The 21287-nt window shown below is 51.7% G+C and overlaps 3 protein-coding genes across 10 annotated transcripts; 1 reads left to right on the top strand and 2 right to left on the bottom strand.

Moving 5' to 3' along the window:
- Nucleotides 1-57: 57 nt before the first annotated feature.
- On the bottom strand, nucleotides 58-10540 carry GLB1L (galactosidase beta 1 like). 5 transcript variants are annotated; one of them, XM_053668209.1, is made up of 17 exons: nucleotides 10269-10540; nucleotides 8460-8567; nucleotides 8118-8284; nucleotides 7710-7860; nucleotides 7492-7552; nucleotides 3276-3370; nucleotides 3002-3176; nucleotides 2857-2915; nucleotides 2633-2754; nucleotides 2484-2524; nucleotides 2236-2354; nucleotides 1847-1921; nucleotides 1612-1701; nucleotides 1361-1474; nucleotides 942-1073; nucleotides 506-721; nucleotides 58-342 (listed from the first exon to the last, which is right to left on the bottom strand). In XM_053668209.1, exons 2-17 carry the CDS (start codon nucleotides 8526-8528, stop codon nucleotides 73-75), a joined length of 1956 nt encoding a protein of 651 aa, XP_053524184.1. In that variant the 5' UTR covers nucleotides 8529-8567; nucleotides 10269-10540; the 3' UTR covers nucleotides 58-72. The 5 variants fall into 5 exon arrangements, with proteins under 5 accessions (XP_053524184.1, XP_037011359.2, XP_037011360.2 ...); XM_037155464.2 differs by lacking the exon at nucleotides 10269-10540 and adding an exon at nucleotides 9958-10145 and having other exon boundaries at nucleotides 8460-8579; XM_037155465.2 differs by lacking the exon at nucleotides 10269-10540 and adding an exon at nucleotides 9958-10145.
- STK16 (serine/threonine kinase 16) lies at nucleotides 10205-13804 on the top strand. 4 transcript variants are annotated; one of them, XM_037155471.2, is made up of 8 exons: nucleotides 10205-10241; nucleotides 10587-10776; nucleotides 11344-11563; nucleotides 11822-11955; nucleotides 12127-12247; nucleotides 12373-12468; nucleotides 12952-13010; nucleotides 13118-13804. In XM_037155471.2, exons 2-8 carry the CDS (start codon nucleotides 10691-10693, stop codon nucleotides 13254-13256), a joined length of 855 nt encoding a protein of 284 aa, XP_037011366.2. In that variant the 5' UTR covers nucleotides 10205-10241; nucleotides 10587-10690; the 3' UTR covers nucleotides 13257-13804. The 4 variants fall into 4 exon arrangements, with proteins under 4 accessions (XP_037011366.2, XP_037011364.2, XP_053524283.1 ...); XM_037155469.2 differs by having other exon boundaries at nucleotides 12889-13010; XM_053668308.1 differs by lacking the exon at nucleotides 10205-10241 and adding an exon at nucleotides 10281-10305 and having other exon boundaries at nucleotides 12889-13010.
- Nucleotides 13805-15219: 1415 nt separating this feature from the next.
- LOC119056884 (tubulin alpha-4A chain) lies at nucleotides 15220-19006 on the bottom strand. The gene is made up of 4 exons (XM_053667879.1): nucleotides 18910-19006; nucleotides 16966-17188; nucleotides 16508-16656; nucleotides 15220-16260 (listed from the first exon to the last, which is right to left on the bottom strand). The coding sequence occupies exons 1-4, from the start codon at nucleotides 18910-18912 to the stop codon at nucleotides 15289-15291; spliced, it is 1347 nt and encodes a 448-aa protein (XP_053523854.1). The 5' UTR covers nucleotides 18913-19006; the 3' UTR covers nucleotides 15220-15288.
- Between the last annotated feature and the right edge of the window lie 2281 nt (nucleotides 19007-21287).

Below are 21287 nucleotides of genomic sequence, written 5' to 3'. Positions count from 1 at the left end.
TTGTGGTCACTGTGGCCAGTGCCAAGGAATCCTGCCTGCTCCATGTCCCAGGTCCAGGGGTTAACCTTTCTTTCAGTGCCCACTTAACTCCATTGGTTCAGGGGCACTTTGTGTATCATCTGAGAGGGAATAGATATATGTCTTATGCAAGGTGCTATTGAGGATAGGACTATCCAGGAACTGGATTTGGGGTTGGGGAGGCACATTTTCTAGCTCCAGCAATGTGATTTTATTGAGTGCTCCCCCAGGAAACAGCAGGGGTCTTGGCACGTAGAGGGTCTGTTGTGGCCCCCTCTTTGTCCAGTACCGACCCAAGTTAAACCCATTGATCCAGACTTGGCCCTGCGGGGAAAGAGGAGAGAAGGAAATAAACGGGCAGTTCTCCAGGTGGTAGAATCATCCCCTTTTGGGTTTGTAATCAGAGGAATGATTTCTGATACCCCTTCCATGAGTTCCCTGGCTTACCACCCCCCACCCCGAACCCCACCACCGCCATTGGCAATACCTTGGTCCATCCAGGTAGGAAGAGAAATGTGTCTCCGCCTGAGTCTAAAACTGGAAATGTTGTAGAGTAGAAGGTGGGGCCAGAGGGAGTTTGAGGATGCAAACTTTTTGGCAATTGGAGGGGAAACCACCACTTTACAAGCTTATCAATTTTCAGAGGGAACATCAGCCACTGGGTAAGGATCGTTTGCCCCAGAACTGGTGGCTCTAATAGGCCCTGTGAAGAAGGCAAATGAAAATTCAGCAATCAGTAACCTCTAAGGCGAAAGGTTCCCTAGTCAAGCCCTGAGATATAACTAGTAGCCATGTCCACAACCCCACAAGACACTACACTTTGCTAAGGATGTGGCTCTTGCTTTTATCTTCCATCAGGCCCCTCTCCAGGGAAGTGTGGTCATAAGGATATAAGGGAGAAGGGATGGGCAAAGCTAGCTCACCTTGAAGTCACTGTGGTTAGACCCAAAACTGAGCCTCCCCATGTTCTCCAGCAAGACATCCAGCTTGGCCCCCATCTTCCCCGTCAAAAATAGTTTGTGTTTAGTGTTTCGTTCCAGAACACCCTGAAACACCTGTAGATAAGAGGATCTATGAGGGGAAGGGCCAGCATCTGGCTCCCAGCCACCAAATTGGAAGCCACATTAGGACACTATTTGGAGGGCAAAGAGAATGTGGCCCATCTGTCGATTACCAATCCATTCTGGAACCTCACCCTCAGTCAACTCTTTGTCTCAGCTTATCCCTGGACCCCCTGCAAATGTGGGCAGGCAGTGGGAAAAGGTAGATGGGAACTTCAGGCTTAAAGGTGCTTGGGAGGAGGAAAGTGGGCCTCACAGGTAGCCTGGAATTAGGTGCGTACCCCATCCACCATCACGTAGGCACGGTCATGGACTCCACTGTTCGGCACCCAGAACTGTGCTGGCTCAAAAACAGTGTGGCTTAGATAGGTCCGGTACAACATGAAGCCAAGGTCCTGGGTATGGGAGATGAGTACTTAAGATAAACTGCAATGAAAATGGTATCGTGGGGAAGACATGGAACTCAGGGAACCTTTGGCTATAGCTGTTGAGGAAGGTTGCCTTACCTACCAGATGTGGAATTACACCTTACCTGCTTGACAGCCTCGAAGGTCATTGGCAACATTGCATGGATGGGCCCTTGGGGGCACAGGAGGTGCAGAAAATCCAGCAAATATCCATCCTATTAGAATAAGGGGATGGCAAAAAAAAACTAGAGTAAGGGGGCAGTATCAGAATAAAAGGAAGGTTTCAGAATAGGGAGCAGACAAGATAAAGGGCTACTTAGAGAATAACAGGATAGAATCAAGAGATGGGGAGGAGCTTACCAGGTACAGGGTCAAAGGTCCGAGCATCATCTTAGGGCTGGGGGGAGGTAAAGGTCCCAAGGGAATTTCCTGAAACTGAGCCCAAATTCTCTCAGGAGCCATAGAAAAACCATAGAACTCCTATTTCAAGACCCTAGCACAGGTTCTTAACCTGGGGTGCAGGGAAGGGCTTCAGGGGTCATAAAGATCCTGTAATTTTGCACATACTGGTGTGTACCTTCCCAGGGAGTCCCATTTGGGCAAGTGAGAAATGCTTCTGTGGGGTGCTGACAGGGCTCTGTGGCCCAGACGACCACAAGCGATTCCTGGGAACCCTTTATGAACAATTTAGGCGCTCTCTTCCCCCAAATTAATAAAAGCCTTTAGGGCTTAATGAAGTGGTAGGGCACCTGGCTGATGACATTTCGAAGAGCAAAAAGCTTAGGTGTGGCATCCCCTGCTTCAGATATTGGCGCATCATAGTCATAGCTGGTAGTAATCGGAAGGAAGCGTCCCTTCTCATCGGCACCTGTTGCCATCAGAGGGGGCAGCTGTGGCCATATCCAGCTTTCTTCTAGATATCCTAATCCACCCAGCCTTCAGACTCGAATTCCTTGCTATGGCCCTGCTTTCCACCCCTCACACCATTTGGACTCACCATTCCAGTATCCAAAGTTGGTACCTCCATGAAACATGTACCTGAAGTGGGGGAAGGTGGAGGGAAAGGCGCAAGCTGAGCCATGGAATCTTAACTCTCATCCCCAGCACCCAGTTCCAGATTCATGTTGACCCAGTGCCTGCAGTTACATGTTCACACTGGCTCCCAACTTCAGCATGTTCTCTAGTCCTTCGGTTACCGCTCTAACCGACCGTGTGGAGTGATTCTGGCCCCAGTAATCCAGCCAGCCGGTGTAGTACTCAGAGTTCACCTAGTGGGAAGTGAAAGGAGCCATGAGCAAGATGGGTAACTGTATTCAACCCATTCCAAACCCCGACTCTCGCCTTAACTGCCCTCCCTTCTCGTTTCTCACCAATGGCCCGTGGGGTTCATACACCCTCTGCAGGGCAAACATTTGGGTCATGTTTTCAGCTGCAGAAAGGAGGCACAGGTGAAAAAGACATCTCGGAAGAGGTGCCCCTTCCCCAGACTCCACTCCTAGCCCTTGCTCAGGAGACCTGGGCCAAAATCTACAGTGGTATAGAGTCCCTTCAGAGAGCCACATCTGAGTCCTTCAGGCCCATCTGTGGTGAAGAGCAAGATCTTCTCCCCCAGCAGTGCACGCAAGAGCCCAGCCAGGTGCCTCATGTAGCTGAAGTCACAGGCCCTATAGCTACCGTATTCATTCTCCACCTGCCAGGAGAAAGGAAGAGTGGAGCTCAGCCATGAGGTGGAGAAGGTTCGGCACCCTGGCACCTCCTTCCCCTTGCCCGGTCAACTCTCTACTTGTACCTGAATGCTAATGATGTTGCCCCCATTGTGGTAGAGCCATGGATATATCTTGGGCAGCAAGACCTTGAACCAGGAGTCCACTGCAGCAAGGAAGTCTAAAGGAAGGAGTGGTGCTCTGCTCATTAGGGCACCAGTACCTCCACAATGCCCACCCCAGCACTGACGCCAGCAGCTTCATTCAGGGCTGCCTGAACTCCGGCCGAAGTCTGCGCCCCACTTGTCCACAGCTGAACGTGGGGAGCAGTGACTCTTGTGAGAAGCAGCTCTCAACCCTAAGCTCTTATATATCTGCGCGACTAGAAAGGTTTGAGCACAGACAAACTTAAAGCAGTGTTTCTTGTACATTCATTTTTTAACTGTAAGAAAAATGTTAAACACATCGGCATGGAGCTACTGTGATCAGTGTACACTTGAGATTGCTATGAAGTAGCGCAGGAATTCATAGAAGTGTAAGATGTCTGACCTGCACCTCAATGTAACCTGACAGTCCAAGGAACCTAAGTCATCAACTGAATGATCATTGAATTAGCTATCATGCCTTAAATTCTCAACTGCTATTGCGATTTTTGTTGATTCCTCCTCATAGTCTTCCTGAGTGTTATTACCTTTGCCTGACACCTTCTCCTCATCCTCCTTTACCTAGCCAACTCCAATTCAGTCTTCAGGTCTTAACTTCTATTTCACTTCCTCAAGGAAGCCTTAGGTATCCCAGATTAGGGGAGATCCCCGTGACACGCTCTCCTGTCACCCCATACTTCTCTTTCAAGCATATAACCAAGTGCAGTTAAGCATGTATTCCTATCACTGTGTCCTGTTGCTCCCCCGCTAGTGAGCAGGAGCTTTGTGGGGTTCATTTGCTTGGTCCCTGTCACTGAGGACAGTGCCTGCAGACAGCAGATTCTCGAAGGCAGACTTGATGAAAGATATTTTGGAGGATATTTTTGTATTCTTAAAAGATTTAGCCCTGGCTGGTGTAGCTCAGTAGATTGATCACTGGCCTGCAAACCACAGGGTCACAGGTTTGATTCCCAGTCAGGGCACATGTCTGGGTTGTGGGCCAGGTCCCTGGTGTGGGGTGGGCAAGAGGCAACCACATATTGATGTTTCTCTCCCTCTCTTCCTCCCTCCCCTCTGCCTAAAAATAAAATAAATAAAATAAAAAAATATTTAATTCCTTTATATTTTGTGTGTTCTGTATAAAGGAGACCCAGGTTTCATTGCCTTCTTTAATCCAAGCATACATTAAATTTCATTCAACAAATATTTATGGGTGGTGACTAAGCACCAAGCACTGTTCTAGGGGTTAGGGACACTGAATAGAACAAAATAGACAAAAATCTCTGCCTTTGTGGGATTTCCTTTCCAGTGAGGGGAGCAGATAATAAATTAAGAGGTAAAATATACAGTAGGCTAATGCCAAGGAGAAAAAGTAAAGCAGAGAAGGAAGATGTAAAATGGTGCAGTGGGGGAGCTCAAATTTTAAAGGGTGGCCCAGGGAAGGCTCCCGGCGAAGGTGATCTGCCGAAGCCCCAGTGGGTGCGAAGAACAGCAGTGAGACCAGTGTGAACCATGAGAAGAGCAGGTGTCAGGCAGGTGACTAGGCCACCTGGGTAGGACCTCATTGACCATCTGAAGGAATCTACGGTTCGTATTCTGAATGAGATGAGAACCTGTTGGAGAGGTTTAAGCAGAGGAATGACATGATCTGATATACAGTTAAACATATTTTAACAGGATCATGCTGGTTGCTATATTGAGAATAGACATGGGGGAAGGGCAAAGAACGGAAACCATTTAGGAAGCTATTAAAATAATCCAGCTGAGAGAGGTGGTTTGAACCACAGCGGCGGCAGTGGAGATGGTGAGAAGTAGTAGAATTCAATATATTTTGAGGGTAAAGCTGACAGAATTTTCTGATGGATTAAATGTGCGCTGTGAGAGAAAGAAAGGCATGAAGAATTATACCATAAGTATAATTCTTGAATAAGAATTCAAGTTGGAATTCGATAAGAATCAGTTTCCAACTGATGAGTTGGAAAACAGATTTGCCATTAACCGAGACGGGGCGATTGTTGAAATTACTGAGTTGGAAGGCAATAACAAGAGTTTAGTTATTATCATTGCAAGTTTTAGATCTCCGAATGCAGAAGTCAAGCAGGGCAGTTGGATATATGTATTTGGAGGCCAAAGGAAGATCCTGAAGATAACATATTTCAGACTCATGAGCTATCAGATGGAATTTAAAGGCATGCAATGGACAAGATCATCCAGGGAATGAACATAGAAAAGAGAAGCATCGAAATGCTGAGTCCTGAAACAAGCATTTATCAAAGACTGAGTAGTGGCCAGAAAGACGGTAGGGAGAGAGGCAAAGAGGAGAACTGTGGTATCGTGGAAGCTGAGAGAAAAATGTATTTCAAGGGAGAGTGACTGGCTGTGCTGAGTGCTGCTGACTGGCTGAGGAGGATGAGGCCTGAGAAATCACCATGGAGTTAACAATAAAAAGGTCACTGGTTTTCTTGAGAAAAATAGATTGCATGTTGGTGTCCCATCGGTACTTTCTCTTTTAAAGTATATTTCATAGTCAATTGAGTTTGGGAAATGCCTTAAGAAAATGCCTTTGGGAAAAGCTCTCCAGTGCCCTGTAAAGCAGAACAGCCCCTGGAGAGTCCTCAGCAGATATAAAGTGGTACTCGAGCAATCTTTCTAAAGATAAAATTAATGCCTTGCTCTAATGACTTCCTATTTGTACCTGAAATCCAAACTTCTTAAAATATTAGGCACCTCAGAGTTTAATCCTGAGTTCATCTTTTCCTTCTCTAAACTCTCCCCAGGTGATGGCTCAGCACCCATAAATTTAAGTGCCATCTTTAGCTGGCACTTATTCCAAAATGTAATGCAGACCTCTGCCTAAGCTCCGCACTCACATATCCTATTACTTATTTTAATAACCCTACTTGAGTTAGAAATGATAAAAATTGAACTATTTTCTCCCCCCAAAAGTTGTCCCTTTGCTGCTCTTTGTCCTATCTCCTCCCTGTCAGTAAATAGCACCACCATCTTGACTGGCCAGAAACTGCGTTCCTTTCTCTCCAGACCCTACTAACACTCTCCCCACCCCCACCCTTCCCTTTAAAATCTATCAGGCAGTCCTGGTGATGTTATCTCCAATCTACATCCCAGTTCTGCTCTCTTCTCCCCATTTCCTCTGCTGCCGCCACCACCACCATCATAGTGTGGGAGCTACTGCCTCCTCAACTACAGGCACAGTCTCCCAACTGGTTTCTTCACCATCGCTCTTACTCCCCTGCCCTCAATCCACCCTCCACATCCAGGCTGAGCTCATGTGAAAACAAATCCAATTACGTCACATCTCTGGTTAAACTCTTTCAATAACTTTCCACTATGCTGAGAATAAAATGCAAACTCCTTACAACAGCATCAACAATCACCATCTATCTCCGCTTTCACATCACACCACTCTCTCCCTTACCCACCATGCTCCAGCCACACTGGCCTCAACCATGCCTGTTCTTCCCCATCTCTGGGCCTCAGAACATCCTGTCCCCTCTATCTGGTTGTTCTCCCCACTCTTCATATGACCAGAGCTTTTCCTTGTCTCTGGTCAACAGAATGTCATCTTTTCAGAAAAGTATCTCCTGACCTCTCTACCTAAAAGAGGCCCTCTGTATTATTCACTAGCTCAACTCCTTGTCTATTTTCTTGTGTGGTATTTTTATAACTTGCAATATTACAGGTTTGGGTTTCTTTAAAAATCTGTTTCTTCCACTATACTAGAACCCGCTGCACAGTGGCTGGGTCTGTCTGGTTCCCCAGTTTCTAGCATTCTGTTGGGCATGAAGGGCGCAATATGATCTCCAGTTTGAGGACAGTCTCTTCTGTTTGGGGCACCCAAGTGACCCATTTGTCATTGCTGTTTGCTTTTTTTCTGTGTTAAAAATTTTTTTGAATTATTTATTTTTAGAGAGAGGGGAAGGGAGGGAAGAAAGGGAAACATCAATGCAAGACATACATCAATCTGTTGTCTCTCACACGCCCCCAAGTGGGGACCTGGACTAACTGCAACCCAGGCATGTGCCCCACTGGGAATGGAACCAGCAACCTTTCTTTCTTTCAGCTCACAGGTGGGTGGGTGCTCAATCCAGTGAGCCACACCAGCCATGGTTATGTGTTAAATTTTTCTGTCTCCACTTACCTGGATCTGAGGTTCTCAGGCGAATGTTAGGTTTACGAAGCAACCAGGCTGGGAGACCCCCCTGAGACAAACATAAAGACGATGAAGCAGCTTGTGGGTTTCGTTGTCTGAGAAGTTAAATACTGTACTGAAAGTGGCCCTAGAGGATGGGCAGAAGGCAGTAGCCCAGGGACCCCATCTGGGTGGCTTTGGTTCTATCCCTTCCCCGACTAACTTACCATCTCCCACTCCGCACAGATGTAAGGTCCTGGTCTCAGTATGACCAACAGGTTCGCTAAAGATGCCTCATTCAGAAATGCCAGGAGATCCCGGCTGCCATTAAAGTTATAGACCCCAGGCTCTGGCTCATGGTAGTTCCAGGGCACATAACTGAAAAAGGAAGAGGTTAACAGGGCCCAGGGCGGGCATGGGGAGATGCCCAGGAGGCATAAGGGCTCCTGGCCTTGCAGGAAATCTCCAGGAAAAAGCTGTGGGAAGGAGGTCCTGGCCCACCCTTCCCCACCCTTTGCCTGGAAGTCCTGGAACTCTACCCCTCATCATACCCAGCCAGTGTTCCTGTCGAAATCCCCCTTTTGAAGGGGGTGGTAGGAAGAGTAAATCCCACCCCTCTCCTGAGCCCTTCTTACAACTGTATGGCGTTGAGGCCACTCATTCTCATTTTGAAAAGCCGGTCTGCCCAAAGCACCCGAGGTACCCGAAAGTAGTGAAGGCTGCCAGACACGTAGCTGAACGGAACCCCGTCCAGGAGGAATCTATCATGATCCCAATCCACTACGAACGACCGACTGTCTGCCTGCAAAGGGAGAGATCGTGCACAGTAGAGCTCTGGAAGAAGCGGAGTGCGACCGGTGGGGGGGGGGGGGGCGGGCGGGTGTTGGGGTGCCGGCCGCTGCTCTGCTCAGTGTTTTGTTATTTTTCGCTCTCTCTCCTATGCCTCACCGCAAACTGTTTCAGTCCTCTCATCTTACCTGGAGCAGCAGTAGCGTCAGGGGCAGCAGCAGCAAGGAGGGAAAACAGAGCGGCTTTTTGGGAGCCATGGCGCTTAGACGGCGGTCCAACTGTCACGTGGCGGATTCCTGGGAGGAAACCTCGGCGAGCAAGAAGGGGCGGAGACCACCTCAAGTTGCCAAGCAGTTAGCTATCCTGATTTAGTCTCCGGTTACTCTACTAGTTTGTAAAATCCTCTACATCTTGAACCAGTTTTATCAGCGTCACCTGGGAGCTTGTTAGAACTGCAGAGTCTCAGGTCCTACCTCAGACTGATAGAACCAGAATTTGTATTTTAACCAGATTCCAGGTGATCATAAGCACGTTCAAGATTAAGAAGCAGCCCTGGCTGGTGTAGCTCAGTGGATTGAGTGTGGGCCTGTGAAGCAAGGGATCACGGTTCGATTCCCAGTCAGGGCACATGCCTGGGTTGCAGGCCAGTTCCCAGCAGGGGACCCACAAGAGGCAGCCATACATTGATATTTCTCTCCCTCTCTCCTTCCCTTCCCCTCTAAAGATAAATAAATAAAAATTTTAAAAAAGATTAAGCAGTGCTCTACTAGACTAAGCTCCCTAAAGGTTGAGGGTGTCTTGTCCATCTTGAATCCTCAGCCTCTAGCACTGAGCCCACACCTGGCAGATGTGTGGACCCAAATCTAGACGATGTCAGAGCCAGGGGGCTAAGACAGGGTCAGGACCAAGGGAAACTGTAGGAAGATCATCCCAGTCCTGTGTAAGGGAGGCCATGGGGAGGCGGGTTACAAAATGGATCTTTTTTCCTGGAGAGCCCTATTTCAACCACCACCCAGGATATTCCATCTTCTTTGGATGTGCACTGATTTCCAATGTACCCCTGCCCGTCTGGACAAAAAGATGTCAAGGACAGCAGCTTGGCGCCAAGGCTTAGGAATTTGTGAATTTCCATTACACCTGCCTTCACAGTCCCAGGGGTGGGATGTGAGGACCAGGGTAATAATAAAAGTAATAATAATAATAACAATAATAATTCTGCCTGGCACTTATTGAGGGCTATGCATCAGGCACTTCACATATCATTTAGTCTTCAAACAACTCCATAAGGTAGATAATTATCATTTGCTTTTTACTGATGAGGAAATTGAGGGACAGCAACATTAAGTAGCCTGTCCAAGGTCACATAACTAGTTTAGTAGAGTTGGAATTTGAACTAGGCAGTCTGGCCTCATGGTTCATGCACTTAACCTTAGGTACTAGTCTATTTTATAAATAGGAAAAGTGAGGTTAAATGACTTGTTCGAGGTCACACATCTAGTAGGCTTTATTAAACGACCAGATTTAGAGCCTCGTCTGGTTCAAGAGCCTCAGCTCTTAATCAGTGAGACTAGGGTAGTGGATATAGGCCGGAGCCCCCAGGGTTGTACAGATCAGAGCTCCAGGAATCCAGATAGCCCCCACCCACTCTTGGTCTACCCAGCGCGCCGGAGGTATGACGCCTCCTACCTCCGGCATTGGGAATGGAGGTCCTGGGGGCCTCGGGCCGTGCCCGGCTTTGCTCCCCCTTGGCCTAGGTGCTTGCGTCCTGACCCCTACTGAAGGTGTAGAACCTTCACTTGGGTCCTCGAACCCGTCCTCCTGCAGACCTAACCCGTCCACTGGTCAGCTCTGCGCCCCCACATCGCCCGGATGCCCGGCGGTTGCTAGGATACCGCGGGCTGTTCAGCAGGCGCGGAATGATGACACATCACTGCTTCCGGTCCTTGACGCTTTTCTCCTGTTCAAGCCAGGTCAGTGGGGGAGCTGGGCTGGCTTACCTGGGTTGTACTCGCAGATGGGCTCTGTAAGCGTTAGGTCCGAGCCTCCCACACCCTGAGAACTACGCTATACCCTTGCCTTCGCGACCCGACGGGCAGGGGAGCCAGGGCCGCCCGAAGGTGGGCTGGTGGTGGAGGAAGCGGTCTGGTAGTTGCTGCGTGGCCTGAGGCTTTAAGGCACCTGATCCCATCCTCCTTGGAGATGGTATCGGCAGGGCCGGTTTTCTATAGATTCCGATACCTGGGCCTGATCTCTCCACATTAGTACTTCAGGGGCCGTCTAGATTGTGCCCGACCCACGCGATCCTTCCCTTTCAGCATGATCTGGCGGGGCCCCAGTGCATCGCCTGGGATAGCGCACTCAATCTGGACGAACCTACTGGCAGCCTCAGACCGCCCTTGAGGAGGATGACTGAGACATTATGGGCCACGCGCTGTGTATCTGCTCTCCGGGAACTGTCATCATTGACAATAAGCGCTACCTCTTCATCCAGAAACTGGGGGAGGGGTGAGTGTTTGGAAATCACTAGTCCCCAGGATTATGGTGATTGAAGGACAGCCATCTGTACCTGATAGTGGCAAAAGGTTTTATTCTGTCACTTATCCTTTAACCCACCTTGCAGAGCCTTAGTGACATGCTAGTCAAGAAAGTAGATTCTGGAACCAGGCCTCCACCTTTTATGACCTTGATAGGCCCTGGTTTCTTCATTTGCTTAAGGGAGATAATTACTATCTTGCGTAATTGATGGGGCTGTGAGGATTAAATGAGATAATGCGTATAAAACATCTCACCAGTGCCCGGTTCACAGCACTTAATAAATGTTAGCTATTTGTTGATGTTTATGAGCATCTGTTATGTGCAGAGCACTGGGTTATAATCACAGGGCCTCAAAGATTACTTTGTCCCAGCTCTGGAGCTCAAAGTGCAATAATCTTCAGGCTTCTCTTAGAGTTACATCTTGGGAGGGTTTCTATTAAATGGGAAAGACACCCCCTGTTCTTTCCAGGGAATTCCTCTGGGTCCGAGCAGTGTGGGAGATGACCATGGTCCTTCACTGACCCCTTTGGCCCACAGTGGGTTCAGCTATGTGGACCTAGTGGAGGGGTTACATGACGGACACTTCTACGCCCTGAAGCGAATCGTGTGTCACGAGCAGCAGGACCGGGAGGAGGCCCAACGAGAAGCAGACATGCATCGCCTCTTCCAACACCCAAACATCCTTCACCTCGTGGCTTATTGTCTGAGGGAGCGGGGCAGTAAACATGAGGCCTGGCTGCTGCTACCCTTCTTCAAGGTCAGAAAGTCTCCTGGCTGTGGAGGGGTTGCAACAGAGCCACCGACCAAGAGCTATGTGAGCAGTCAAGTATGTGAGGAAGCAGAGGCTATGTCCTGGGTTTGACCACTTCAGATTTGGAATTTAGAGGAATCCAAATGGGACTGTAGGGTGTGTGGTGTGTGTGGTGAGAAGGTTGATGGGCTTTTGACATGGGGAAGGGACCAGGCTCCGGGAGCAGAGCCTTGAAAAACAACTGCGGGTGTACTTGTGTTGCAGAGAGGTACGCTGTGGGATGAGATAGAGAGGCTGAAAGACCGAGGCAACTTCCTGACTGAAGAGCAAATCCTTCGGCTGCTGCTGGGTATCTGCAGAGGTCTTGAGGCCATTCATGCCCAGGGTTATGCCCACAGGTCAGTGGGAGGGCCCTGTATGTTCTCTGGGGCAGAAAGGAAGAGCTTCATCAAGAGAAATGAGAAGTCTCTGCTCACCTCTCAAGGAACAGCCCCATGATTTTTTGTCCCCCCTGGGACTCTAGTCTCCCTGTCCAGGGATGTTCATGGGTCATTTCCACTTCCTGACAGGGACCTGAAGCCTACTAATGTCTTGCTTGGAGATGAGGGGCAGCCGGTTTTAATGGACTTGGGTTCCATGAATCAAGCACAGATCCATGTGGAGGGCTCCCGCCAGGCTCTGGCTCTGCAGGTAAGAGTCTCCAGGTTCCTTTGTCCACCTGTTCCCCATCTCTGACCTCTTCTGGTGCATTCCCCATTTTGTTCACATGACCATAACCTGTGCCTGACTTTTGAGCTCTGGGGTCACTGTTCCAGGACTGGGCAGCCCAGCGGTGCACCATTTCCTACCGGGCCCCAGAGCTGTTCACTGTGCAGAGTCACTGTGTCATCGATGAGCGGACTGATGTCTGGGTGAGGAGCATGCAGCTGGGAATCTGGGTGGGGAGGAGCACTGCTCTGTACCTACTATGGAGTACAGGAGGAGGTCTTTGGTTTCCAGGGCATGGGGCCCCAGGAAACATGTATGTCCCCATCCCCCTCAACTTCCTTCCTGGCAACTGTCACTGACATTGTACTTAATTGCTCAGGAAGTGGTATAACCCTGCCCTTTGAACAGGGGTGGTACAACTAGGTGCTGGGGCTGAGGACAGTGGCTAAACAAAGGGTGCAGAGGCTTCCAGCTAACTGGCAGTTTCTCTGGGCCCTGGAGGGGTCAAGTGGCTGAAGTCAGCATACTCCTTTTAGCTCATGTAGTCTCCTTTCACTACAAAATTAAGAGGAGAGTTATAACTTCCATCGATCCCCTTCATGGAGTAACCAAGTTATGCTCAGTCTCTAGGCTGTGTCTTATATGCTATGATGTTTGGAGAAGGCCCTTATGATATGGTGTTCCAGAAGGGTGACAGTGTGGCCCTGGCTGTGCAGAACCAACTCAACATCCCACAGAGCCCCAGGTGAGCACTAGAAGGGCACCAAGCACTTCAGACTCTCCTCGACATTACTGGAGCCTCGGCATGGCGGACGGGTGCCCTTCGGTCACCCCGCGCTCCTCCCCCAACAGGCATTCTTCAGCATTGCGGCAGCTGCTGGCCTCAATGATGACTGTGGACCTGCAGCAGCGCCCTCACGTTCCTGTCCTCCTCAGTCAGTTGGAGGCACTGCAGCCCCCAGCTCCAGGCCAGCACACTACTCAAATCTGACCAAACCAGTGGCCACGTTGAGGTGGCCCCTGTGCCTTGGAACAAGTCTGCCGTCTCTCACTGGAACCTCTGTTCTTTCTATCCAGGCCTGCTCTCTTATGGTTGAGGGCAGGGGGTTGGGGCAAGTCAGCTCAGTCTTCTATCTCTGCTGTGTTCTCTTACCCCCAGAACAACTGGGTAGGGAACCTGAGTTGGGGTGGATGAGGGTGGGGTATGGGGAAAGGGAAACTGAAAGAACATGGTAAAAGCTCGGAGCAGGACTGCTGAACGTACATCATGGTCTGCCTCCAAGTCTGGGAGCAGGAGAATGTATAAATAAGAGAATAAAGTGAGCCCTGCCTGGTCTGGCTCAGTGGGTTGAGTGCTGGCCTGTGAACCAAAGGGTCGCCAGTTTAATTCCCAGTCAGGGCACATGCCTGAATTGCGGGCCAGGTCCCCAGCAGGGGCGCACAAGACGACCACACATTGATGTTTCTCTCCCTTTCTCCCTCCCTTCCCCTCTCTCTAAAAAATAAATAAAATCTTAAAAAAAAAATAAAGGGAAAGCAGCTTGGTGTGGACCTCAGTCTCATTGTTCCCGGAGAAAAGAGATGCAAGGGGCCCAAAGTCTCATTGCCATGTCCAAGGAACAGCCTGGAAAGAAGAGGGACTGGTGTAGTCAGGTCAGAAGGCAGGTATTCTTACTTTAAACCTGGCTGGTTGGCAATGGGCAGTTCTAGCTTGTCCAACTTAAACAGTTAAAGCTGCTCTGGCTTGAGTGGGCTCCTATGCCAAGAACTGAGAGCAGGGTCCCCTGAAGGCCCATTCAATTCATTTCTTTCCTTTCTTCTTTCCCAGGGGTGGGTGGCTTAGTCAGAGCAGCCCAGCTGGTTTGCCAGGCCAGTCTCTGGGTGGAGACACCTGAGGAACCTTTGGGACAGCTACATAATAGGTCTCCCAGCCTCAGCCTGGGGGCAGAGGGAGTGGAGGTGGCAGCCATTTGGGCCTACAGTCTCTCCCCACTGGTTTTAGCTCACTCATGGTTAATGGTTAATGAGGCCGGTGTGATGTGGCAGTGTCTAGCTGCCACTTCCTGCCTACCGTGCTGAGTAAACAGGGCCCGCCTTTGCTGGGCTTACAACCTGTTCCCCGGGGAAGGGCACTGCGTCCCCGAATCACAGGGAGGGAAAGCAAGGGCAGGGCTGGCATCTCCTGCTCCTGAGGTGGAAGCTTCTTTCCCTCAACCCTGCCCGCCCCCAACATGCTGACGTCAGTGTGGGCCCTGGGGTGCCTATTAGCAAAGTTGAAAATTTCCCTAGGGCCCTCACAAGAGGGTCCTACCAGCTAAAACAGAGGCTGAGGCCAGAAAGAAGGCACAAACAGAAGGGAGATGACCCGAGTTTTAATGGCACAGCCCTAGGCCCCAGCACAGCAGCAAGTCAGTAAGCTATGCAAAGCTGTTCATGCAGTGACATAAACAATTCCAGGAGGTGGCCCTGTTCCCTCCCATCCCCCAAGCTTATGACTAGGCTCCACGCCAAGGAACTCTGGGGCAGCTCAGCCCCACTCCCAAGCCCTCATAACATAGAGGTGCCTGGGCCAAGCCTTGCTTCCAGAGCTGATGAGTGCAGAAGCCATGGGAAGAACAGCGTCCTGGTCTTAACCCAGATACAGAAACTGCTGGACTGAAACTCTCACTTGGAAAGGAAGTGAAGATTCATACCCTTCGATAGTTTGTGGCTGGATGGACAGGTCCAGGATTCAGTCCTCATTTCCTCCCTGTCCTGGGTGCCCCTGAGGATCTTACATCAAGGACCATGGGGTCATGTTTCCCGGGCCTGGCAAGGGCTCCTTGGCAGGTCTCGCCTTCAGCCATGGAAGGGAAAAGGGTCATGAGCAGCATATAGTGAGGGCAGCAGCAGAAGCAGCAGCAAGCAGCACAAGGAAGGCAGCAGAAGCTCAAGTACTCACAGAGGGAACCAGAAACCGTGCAAGGAAACTGTTTATTTCGAAAGGATTTTGCAATAAACACAGTAGGCTCCAGGCAGCTGGTCTATTCTTCTCCCTCATCCTCATCCTCATAGGAGTCGATGCCCACTTCCTCGTAATCCTTCTCCAGGGCAGCCATATCCTCCCGGGCCTCAGAGAACTCACCCTCCTCCATGCCCTCCCCCACATACCAGTGCACAAACGCCCTCTTGGCGTACATCAGGTCGAACTTGTGGTCCAGACGGGCCCAGGCCTCCGCAATGGCGGTCGTGTTGCTCAGCATGCACACGGCACGCTGCACCTTGGCCAGGTCACCCCCGGGCACCACAGTGGGCGGCTGGTAGTTGATGCCAACCTTGAAGCCCGTGGGACACCAGTCCACAAACTGAATACTGCGCTTGGTCTTGATGGCAGCGATGGCGGCGTTGACATCCTTGGGCACCACGTCCCCACGGTACAGCAGGCAGCAGGCCATGTACTTGCCATGACGGGGGTCGCACTTCACCATCTGGTTGGCCGGCTCGAAGCAGGCGTTGGTGATCTCTGCCACCGACAGCTGCTCGTGGTACGCCTTCTCTGCAGAGATGACTGGCGCGTAGGTGGCCAGGGGGAAGTGGATGCGCGGGTAGGGCACCAGGTTGGTCTGGAACTCCGTCAGGTCCACGTTGAGGGCCCCGTCAAAGCGCAGGGAAGCTGTGATGGAGGAGACGATCTGGCTGATGAGGCGGTTCAGGTTGGTGTAGGTGGGGCGCTCGATGTCCAGGTTGCGGCGGCAGATGTCATAGATGGCCTCGTTGTCCACCATGAAGGCACAGTCTGAGTGCTCCAGGGTGGTGTGGGTGGTCAGGATGGAGTTGTAGGGCTCGACCACGGCTGTGGACACCTGGGGGGCTGGGTAGATGGAGAACTCCAGCTTGGATTTCTTGCCATAGTCGACAGAGAGCCGCTCCATCAGGAGGGAGGTGAAGCCGGAGCCGGTGCCCCCACCGAAGCTGTGGAAGACCAGGAAGCCCTGAAGCCCTGTGCACTGGTCAGACTGAAAGGCAAGAAAGAGAAAGAGCAATGTACGTGGGAAGGGGCCTGAGGAGCTCTATCACTGGCTCCACAGAAGCCTAAATATCTCTGGAGCTAGGGCAAAGATTAATGAGTGTTCCATAGCAGCAGCATGCTCTGGAACATGTACAATTAGAGACGACTCCCTGAAAAAGATCTGGAAACAGAAATGTCCCTGACCATTAGCATCATCATCTGGAAAGCTCCCTCCCTTCACACCAGAGTCTCACCAGCTTGCGGATCCGGTCCAGTACTGGGTCAATGATCTCCTTGCCGATGGTATAATGACCACGAGCATAGTTGTTCGCAGCATCCTCTTTCCCAGTGATGAGCTGCTCTGGGTGGAAGAGCTGCCGGTACGGGCCATTTCGGATCTCATCTGCAAGGGCATAAAACATTGTCAGGGCCCAAACCACAAGGCTGTGCCCAGCAGGGACCTCCCTCCCTCACTGTGGTCGCTGCAGACAGATATGTGGAAGAGTTTACCCTTCTGCCAGCCTGAGATACCAGTGTGTGAGGAGCCCAGGCCTGCTGTGCAAGCCAGCCTGCGATTAGATTGCCTTCTTTAGACTCAAACTGGGTGAGGAGTTTTCAGGACTAGGAAAGACAGGTCTAGACATCAGCTCTCCAGAAAGAAGCCTAGAGTCACTCTCCACGCTCCTCAATTCCACCCCCTTCTTTCTCTCACCAATCACAGTGGGTTCCAAATCCACAAAAACTGCCCGGGGCACATGCTTTCCAGCTCCGGTTTCACAGAAGAAGGTGGTGAAGGAATCATCTCCCCCACCAATGGTCTTGTCACTGGGCATCTGCCCATCAGGCTGAATCCCATGTTCCAGACAGTAGAGCTCCCAGCAGGCATTGCCCATCTGGACACCTGCCTGCCCTACGTGGACTGAAATGCATTCACGCTGCGGGATAAAGAGAGGGGACACAGCATAAGCCCTTCATCCATAAGTCCCACTTCATAAGGTCTCCACCTCTCCCCCACCTTATCACCTACCAGCTAGGATGACTCAGTTGGCAAAAGTGGAGGCTTGGGGCTGGACAGAGGTCAGAAAAGGCTGGCAGCCTGCCCCTCCCCTCCTCCCCACAGGACTCCCCAGCTGGAGGCACCCAGTAGGGCGGGCCAGCCTCTTAGCCTACTTCTCCATGGGGACCTTGTCAAGTAAGAGCTCTGGCTCCACATGACCCTGCCACATTCAGCAGACACTCAGGGAGAATGGAGAAGGCAAGTGCATGTGAGACCAGCAGAGACTGCAGTAACAGTCAAGGACAGGAGACTTTTCAGCTGTTCCCAATTTCTACTACCTCAAAACCAGCTTCTCCAGAGCCTGAGAAAAGACAGGTTTTCCAAACCTGTGAGTTTACAGCGGGAGACCCCCATGCGATGAACTCTTTGCTTTAAGGATGAACCACTAGAATTTCATACAACCCTCTCCCTCTTCTTTTCTCTGGGCTACAGAGGCATCTCAGCCTTCCAGTCTGGTGTCAACTGACCACCGTGCCATCAGGGTGCCCTCTCCCCCACCTTTAAATCCCATCTGGCTCTGGAGATCAATCCCATCTGGCTCCTCTTCCCACCTCTACCCACACCTCCCCCCTCGGGAAAATAGCGATAATGCTGGTAAGTGCAGAGGGCACGTGCGGGCAATAAGGGCTGTGAGCACTAGGGCAGTCGCTGCCCTAGGCTCGCCCATGCCAGTCTGAAAGTAACCCCTGAAACGCCAACGTGGTGCGGAACACCGAAATGGCGGGGTGACGGCTTCCAAATGCTCAGAAAAGGAAGCGGAACCTGCGGCGAGGCCCCAAAGGTAACCCGCCTTGCCCGGAGCAGTATGAGTGCCCTCCTGCACCCCGGCCCTGTATTAGCCCGTCTTCTAGATTCTTTCCAGTTACATCCCCGCGGAAAGCGGGGATTGGATTTCGGCCCCCGTTCCTGGGCTATAAATACCACCCCCTACACACACCTCTTTCCCCTCCCCCCAACCTGGCCTCGGCCCGAGCTCCCGCTCGGCGACAGCTGTCTCTGCCCGTCCGCGCAACCGGGCTCATGCTGGTGAGGGGCCGGCCCGCCTCACGAGACCGAACCCCAGTCCTGGCTCAGAAGCGGGGTGCTGAGTCACGGTGTAGGGAGACCGTGGGTGGGAGGGATGCACACACAGTCGGAGGAAAAGGGGATGCTGGACCCAGTAACCTGACCCCTTCCACCTTCTGGTGCCAAGCATGTGCTCGGTCAGTTCCAGGGACCGGGTGTGGGGGAGGCTGGCGGCGAGGGCAGCCAAGTGGGTCTCCCTCTCCCGCGGAAACTGGGCGCAGGATTGCGTGACGCCCCTCAGGCGGATCAGGGCACAAATGCTTGGTGGAGCAGGAGGGGGGTTCCAGGAGGGCTCCTCTTTGCTAGTGAAGAATCCCACTCCACCCCCCGCCCCTTCGCCAGCCTTCGAAAGTGGACAACACAGCCCGGCCAAAGTCAGTAGGAAGGGGTGGGGGTGGGGGTAATGCGAACACGCTTGCACCTCCCGGAGACCCGGAACGCCAGATGGCGGTCCCCGAGCATCTCGCGAGGGAGCGTCCCTGAAGGAGAGGGGCAAGGAGGGGACCGGCAAGACCACGGTGGGGCCGCACTCACCATGGTGAGTCCGGGCGGTGGGTCTCACGCAGAGTCCGGGTGACGGGTCTCAGTGAGAAGTGCGCCGGCTGCACTGCCGCACCGCTCTTATATGCGGGGGCGGGGCCGCGCGCTCCGCTCGCCCACTGGAGGCTGAGCGGCCGGGAGGCCACGCCCCCGAGGGGCAGGAGCCTGCGAGAGGTGGGGCGAGAGCCGGTCCCCTCCCCCACCGGGTCCCTCACGTGTCCGACCTGCGTTCAGAGTAGCAACCCAGGGTTTATACCCTGGCTCTCGGTTTTGAGCCGACCCTCGGGTCTCTCGACCTCCGCTGCAAGTACGCAGGGCGCGGTGCCAGAGCGCGCCTCGCCTGCACCTGCGTCATGGGGGCGCCGGTGGCTCAGGTGTCCTGGCTTAGGCCGGATGCCATCGAGTCTGTTCTTCCGAGGTGGCTGCGGCGAGCCTTCGCGGGTGCCCTCCCCGCCCCGCCTCCCTGGAGGCTCCTATAAGCTGTCTGGCTCCCGCGGGTCCTCGAGGGACCCCTTGCGGCTGCACGCCGCCTGCCGGTCCGCAGCCAGGACCGCTGGCCTTCGCCAACGCCTGTGGGCGGCCGAGGACCGCGAGCTGCGCAGCCTGGGCCCCAGCGTGCAGACCCCTGAGAGTGCCCCGCAGAGCTGAGCCCCGCAGCCTGTGCGCGGCTGCCGACCTGGAGAATCTGCCGCGGGTCGGCGGCTGCCGGACGGATAGTGCCCTGGTCATCAGCATTGTCGCTCTTAACGAGCCCTTGCCTCTGCCACCTGCCCGCTTTCCTGCTGTCAGAACCACCAGGACTCTGGACTGAAGTCCTTGGGACTAGGATTCGTGTCCTGACTGCCCCATATAATCTTGGGCAAGTGACTTAACGTCATTCGGTCTTTGGCTTCTTCATTGCAGAAAAGGACCCGATTCTGCCCTGAAAGCATTGTTGTGAGCTATCAAAATGTTTGTTGACGCTGAAGAGGGAAAAAGGAAACGAAGATTCTGATATTGTGTCCGATTTTGACTTTCAGATCCTCTTCTGTCCCTCAGTCACGGGCAGGATCCCGACCTTCGTCTGAGCACACACCTTCAGCACACAGCCTTAGGGGGAAGCTATTCCTTCTTTCTGTGTTTCGTTTTCATTTCTTTCAATAATCAGCTTTTCAATCTGCCTCTGTTTTACCTCGCACCCCTTACGTTTCTAGCTGTCTCCCTTCACAGGGGAAATTCATCAGGAAGTGCCCCATGGGCCCATAGACACACCCTTAAGAAACCTGTCTCCCAGCCTAGTCCCTTGGAAAGGATTCACTTGCCTCTCCACTACAGTGTTTCCCAGGGCCATGGCTGTCGGACAACACCACACAGAAGGATAAAATAACTAGCATGGCAACTTTCTATCAACAAAATAGCTAATCGACACCTCACTTAAGCAAGGCATGGAAAGGAATACAGTGAAATATGACAAGGTCTCTCTTCCCAGTGGACTTGCCATCTGCTTGGGAGAACAAGACTCATTCATACAAAAGAAAACTGACGAGGGCGTAGAGTGAGGCTGCTTTGGGAAATGGGGTCATGGTCTCTGCAGAGCAAGCGCCCTTGGTGATCACAGGACACATGGCCTCCTGCACACCTTCCCTGGCTCTCTTTTCCCCTTGAGCACCCTCGCCCCAGAGAAATGAATATCGAACAAAGTTTCAGCTCAGGCAAAACCCTAAACCTCTTTGACTTTCAGATTCAGAATCTTCATTTGTAAAACTGGGGTAACTTCATATTGTGAGGACCAAATGAATTTAGGAATGTGTACAGACATAGCAAAGCACTGGGTACTTAGCCATGTGGATTCTTAGTTCATTTTATTCTTATCTTATGTTTTTACTACTTAAAAAGATGTCATTTATTTATTTTTAGAGAAAGGAGAAGGGAGGCAGAAAGAGCTGGAGAGAAACTCAATGTGTGGTTGCCCCTTAGGAACCCCCAACTGGGGCCCCGGCCCACAACCCAGGCATGTGCCCTGACTGGGAATAGAACCAGCTCCCCTTTGGTTCACAGGCGGACAGACACTCAGTCCACTGAGCCACACCAGCCAGGGCTTATTCATTTATTTTAGTGTGTGTAGCACATCATGCTGCATTTATTTGTATGCATTTCCAGCTAACTACATAGCAAACTTGTTGAAGGTAAGGATTCTGTCTTACTCATTTTTGTGGCCCTAGTATCTACCATGGTGCTTAGCACTTGGTAGGCAATTGCAGAGTGTGTGTCAGATTAATTATTTTACATCAGAGATGGAACTAACCTTAGGGTAGAAGTCTAAGAAACCAGAAGTTAAAAATTGGCAGCCTGGAGGCCAAATTCCCTCTAAGAAACGTTTTGTTTGGCCCTCA

The sequence above is a fragment of the Artibeus jamaicensis genome, unplaced genomic scaffold, assembly GCF_021234435.1.
Source record: "Artibeus jamaicensis isolate MK-2021 breed Jamaican fruit bat unplaced genomic scaffold, CSHL_Jam_final contig_1015, whole genome shotgun sequence".
NCBI classification, from domain to species: Eukaryota; Metazoa; Chordata; class Mammalia; order Chiroptera; family Phyllostomidae; genus Artibeus; species Artibeus jamaicensis.
This window is presented reverse-complemented; position numbering and strand designations above follow the sequence as displayed.